A 5,597-nucleotide genomic window follows, 5' to 3' on the forward strand; every position below is an offset into this window, starting at 1 on the left:
CAACAATGTCCATTACTTGTATTCTCAATCACTTAATCTCCCCTTCTAAGAGTGTGGCAGCCCGAACTTTCGCCCATGAAGGTATTGCCCGCTTTGGCCCAATGGTCTCATAATTTTGCCTCGTTAATGCAACTTCATAGGAGGTCACCCATCCAAAGAATGTTCCTATGAGAGCACACTTAACTTCGAAATTTCTATCAAAATTCCAACGTTACACCAAAAAAAGACTCGTTGTTCAAGAGTTTGGCTTCAATCTACTTAAGGAATTTCACAAAGAGAACATCCAAACTAAAAACCCCATATTCCCTAACTTCATACCCTCTATCAATTATTATCTAACAACATTGCTCAAATGTCAACTTCAACGCTCCACAACTTTTAATAAGACCATAAAAAAAACATCTCACACGATTCAAATTTGTTGCATTGTATGTTCTAGTTACAAGTAATAGTGACTTCTATAACACTCGACTAACAAAATTTATTTCAACTGAGCTAAGCCTCCTGATATTTCTCTATTCCTAAAACTTTTCACAAAAAAATCAATCTCATGCGCATCTCACAACTTATGTGTTAGAGCCTCAGATATCTTCATAAAACATGGAGACATTAAACTATCTCCATCATCATAAATCCTCCATCACTCAACAAATATAAATTGAGGCATTCACATACATAACCACCCAATTCCTATGTGTCTACATATCTAACACCTAAACTCTACTTTTTGCATTTATACCACCCAAAATTTTCACATCACAACAAAAATACAACTATTTTAATTTTTAAAAAGTGAAATACACCTTTTCATGCACAGGTAAGGTGGTGCATATGTTAAATTTGTGCTGAACATAAGACAATTAGTACTGTACATAAGACAATTAGTTCAGAAAAACAGTTTGTTCAAAAGCTCAAGCTTGCCAAACCTCAGCCCAATAACTATTAAATTTAGCGGTAAGCTCCTTCCGAATCAATGAAACTTGGTCTCCGATTAGAACAATATACAATGGTGGAGATCATGGCCCTATCATGCTTAAGCCGAACAGCAATAGCACATATAAGCTAATAAATTTAAATCATGATGGCATAAAAAAAATTAAAGATGATCACATACACACGACTCAAAATATTGTTATTTACAAAACTAGCACCTGGATATTTTTTCAAACTGCCGAACTGTTGCATTTACTTGTTCCACGATAAAACCATTCAGAATTTTATAAAACTGAAATATATATGGGTAGGTATTTTATCGTGAATTTCGATATTTGAGTGAGAATTTGAAAAATGTATGAAAAAGAGGGCTAGATTTATAAATAGCAATGTTTCGAGCGCAATGTATGTAACAAAAATTTAACTAAGACGGACCTCTTTCTGCGGCAATGGCTGCTATAGCTCGGTGAGTCACAGCAGCAGATGGCCTCCCAACTGATTCTAATATCCTACTGAACACCACCTTCATAGGGATGCAGGTTATCGGAGGCATTGATCCATCTGCTTTGATCAACCCACCCAAAAAAACACATCTGCCATTGTTCTTCTTCTCCGAAACAAATGAAGAGAGCGCTCGTGTTTTCTGGCTCGAAGATAAGCTTACTGTTTTAAGAGGTTTTCTCTGAAACCTGCCGGACGGCGATCGGTGAGCGTGGTAGATCCTCTTCCTCTGAACCTGTAGAGCTGGGAGATTCGACAGAGATTTGTCATCAATAGACGAGTTGTTTTGCCGATCCTGATTCGATCGAGGGAGGCGGTGCATCGAAGTTCTTTTAGCGGTTCTCCAGATCGGCGGAGCCGGTGCATCTTCGAACTCGTTCGATGGAAGAAGCAGATCGCTGGATCCATCTTCCAGTACTTCGATTTGAACAGAATGTCCTACTATGGCCATGCCATTGAGCTTGCTCATTAACGAAACCAGAGGGGCATGCTGTCCTCGATATCTCGCTTGAACCTTCAAGTCCACATCAATCAACACTGGGAACATTCCGTATCTATAAGGGATTGAATAAAACTGGTCGAGATTATCTTCAGGATCCTCCCAGTATGCCTTGCATAGCTGAAGTGGCGTCATTGATATGAACTGTCGTTTATCATCTGAATCTACATAGTCGCTGTGTTGTCTCTCTGAATCATCCCTCTTGGTCCCTAATCCAGTAAATATCTCTTCATCTTCCTCCTCTGTATCATAATTGATCTCTTTTCCGGACGAAAATTCTGGTTCAAGAGCCTGCTCTTTAGTTGCAGAGTCGAATTTTCCAATGTTATAGGAAGTTGTTGTTTCTGTAAATTGAACATTGGGCTTGTCTGTGCCATTTAGGTTCTTCCCATCTGCATATTCGTCAAACTTCTTGGATATAATTCGATTGTTTCGCCTTCCTTTGAGATGCCAGTGTGACATGCCGCTCTCAGCAGGACTTTTGGCAGTCTGTTTCAGAGGTTGAGTGATGCCTAGAAAATCAAATTAGTCAGGTGATAATTCAGCTAGAAAAATGCTAGCATGGTACATTCATATATATGGCAGTGGTGCACGTGGAACAAATTTAGTCATGATTAATATCTGCTACTGCGCACGAATTTTGGCCTACACGGTGGGCAGTAAAGCCTCTGCCATGGAGCCTTGCGCAAACAGCCATACCCAAATAAGCCAGATGCAATCATCATAGTCATCAAAAATAAAGAAAAATGTATACATTAAATAGAAGGCAGCAAACTCTAATTGAATACAAAAAAAGAAAAAATAAAATAAAATAAGGTAGGGGGGTTGTCTTTCAAAACAGTGTGATCAAAGAACATGAATACTTTATAAGCTTCTATTTAACTTAATGGGGATAAGTTCGGCACAAGTTAACCATGGAGTTTCATCTCTTCAAGAATAACTTTTCTCAATTGCCTAAAACAAGAAAACGAATCTGCAGCAGTTTTCTTTACAATGTTTCCCAATGTGAAACTGTAACAATCACCTTCCAACACTTCTTAAATTTAGTTACCATGCACAATTTTTCTATATTCCGTCCAAGTTCATCTATAGTATTCTCATCTCTGCAGCAATCGTGCTTGCCCATCTGAAATTACTCTATTGTCAAATATTGACGCCTTAAAGCCTCAGCAAGTTCAATATCATTTTGTAGATTTGATATCACCCTACTATTAGGGGGTGTTTGACTCCACTTAGGATTTAGCAAATCCGGATCCGGTGTTGTTAAATCCAAAAAGATATTTGGTATGATTTAAATTAAATTTATTTAAATCAATTTCTTATGTTTGGCATTTTATTAAGATTTAATTTTTTTGTAACCTAAACCCATTAAATCCACCTAAGAATCAGATTTAGTAAATCCGGATTTACGTCAAAAAATTAATAGAGGGAACTAAATTTGGATTTAGCAAACTATCAAATTTATTTCACATTTTTTCACATTTGTGTGGCTATACATTAAAATTGCTCATAAATCCTATTAATTCTATGCATCAAACACCGCCTTAAAATTTGTTGAGAATTTTATGGCAAAAGAAACCTAAGAATCGACGGAAATCCAGAAGAAAACACACAAATTTAACGAAGTTCAGCAAAGATGCCTACGTCCTCGGGAACAAATTTAACGAAGTTCAGCAAAGATGCCTACGTAGAGCGGCATTTTTCCTTCAATTCAGAAAAATAGTACAAGATCTCCTTAGGGTTACAATATAATATATATATATGTATATATGTATATATATATATATGTATATATGTATATATATATATATATATATATACATATATATAGATAACTCTGATGTACAATATGTAATTACAAAATTACCCATGTACCATACCGCAAGAGCATTGCTTACAATATGTAATTACAAAATTACCCATGTATCATACCGCAAGAGCATTGCCCAAGAGCATTGCTCCCGCACCCCAACCCACATAACGAAAAACTCCTCCAATTTAACAGATGCTTCCACTCCGCTCGCTCGCTCCCTCCGTTCCGCTCTTGCATTTGTCCCTTATCTTGTATATAAGTAGTACCTAACAAATCTCCACCTTGACGAATATCCAACTCCTTAGAAGAAAGAAAATACCTGAAGTTTCTCAAATAACAAAGTGAGTTGGGCTACCATATTTGTCTAGCAACTGTAAATACTCAACAAGTTTAAGCAATGCAAGAATTTGTTGATAATAACTGGCTTTGTCAACATATCAGTTTTATTCTCATTAGTATAAAACTTCTGCAACAGTATCTCGCCAGAAGCAATTAATTCTCTGATTTTGTGATACCTGACATCAATGTGCTTAGTTCACGCATGGTGCACCTGGTTCTTAGCCAGATAAATGGCACTTTGACTTTCACAATGCAACTGAACTTCATCTTGCTCAGCACTCAGTTCCTCTTCTAGCCCAGTAAGTCATAAGGCTTCTTTAGCAGCTTCAGCTACTGTCATGTACTCAGCTTCAGTTGTAGATAATGCCACAATAGATTGAACTGTTGATTTCCAACATATAGGACCTTCACAAAGAGTAAACACATACCTGGTTATAGATTTTTTATCATCCAAATCACCTGCAAAGTCTGAATCCACGTACCCCACAATTAATGAATCATTCTGCTGACTGTCAAAAATAATTTTATGTCCCACAGTACACTTCAGATACCTGAAAATTCACGTGACTGCTTCCCAATTTCATCTTCCAGATTTAGACATGTATTTGCAGACTTGACTAACAAGATGAGTCAAATCATGGCGAGTACATACTATTGCATCAAGTAGCCAACTACACTAGCATATGGAACTTTTGTTATGTTTTCGATTTTCCTATCTGTCTTAGGACACTGTTCTGAATAAAGCTTAAGATAATTTGTCAATGGAGTGCTCACAGACTTTGTTTTGCTAATCTCAAACATGTCTGACACTTTCTCAACATAGTCTCGTTGAGATAAACATAATCGTCTTGAATCTCTATCTCGATGAATCTCCATTCCAAGAATCTTCTTTGGAGAACCAAAATCTTTCATCTCAAATTTCTGGCTCAATAAAGCTTTCAAACCAAGTACATCATGCATATTCTTTACAACAATCAGAATATTGTCAACATACAGAAACAAAAAATAATAGAATCTTCATCAAGGCTCTTGACATGGACACAACAATCATACTCACATCGCTTGTAGCCTTCACATCTCTTGTAGCCTATTTGAATCATGTAGAAGTCGAACTGTTTGTACCATTGTCTTGGAAACTATTTCAACTCATACAACAATTTCTTTAATCTGCAAACCAGATGCTCCTATCCAGATTGAGTGAACCCTTTTGATTGTTCCATGTAAATTTGCTTCTCCAGATCACCATGCAAGAATGCAATTTTAACATTTATCTGTTCCATATGAAAATCTCAACTAGCTACTAATGCAAGCACTATCATGATTGAAGTATGTCTGACCACAGAAGAAAAGATTTCATTATAATTTATCCTCTTCTACTGTAAAAATTTTTTTGCTACCAATCGAGGCTTGAATTTTTCCTCTTCTTTTTCTGATATTGTTATTTTCATTTTGTACACCCATTTGCACCTAATAATCTTCTTTCTCTCAGAAAGTTGAACTAGCTCTTATGTG

General features: G+C 36.6%; 1 protein-coding gene across 3 annotated transcripts in view; it reads right to left on the minus strand.

Moving 5' to 3' along the window:
• Positions 1-919: 919 nt before the first annotated feature.
• LOC110025726 (uncharacterized protein At1g51745-like) overlaps positions 920-5,597 on the minus strand; it is a 15,959-nt gene continuing 11,281 nt past the window's right edge. For 2 of the 3 annotated variants that reach the window (XM_020726356.1, XM_020726355.1), the window contains exon 3: positions 923-2,445. In XM_020726356.1, coding sequence (XP_020582015.1) covers positions 1,358-2,445 — 1,088 coding nt within the window. In that variant the 3' untranslated portion in view covers positions 923-1,357. Of the gene's footprint in view, positions 2,446-5,597 lie in introns of all 3 variants that reach the window. The other variant, XM_020726354.1, reaches the window with a different exon arrangement.

This window comes from Phalaenopsis equestris, unplaced genomic scaffold (genome assembly GCF_001263595.1).
Source record: "Phalaenopsis equestris unplaced genomic scaffold, ASM126359v1 Scaffold000326, whole genome shotgun sequence".
NCBI classification, from domain to species: domain Eukaryota; kingdom Viridiplantae; phylum Streptophyta; class Magnoliopsida; order Asparagales; family Orchidaceae; genus Phalaenopsis; species Phalaenopsis equestris.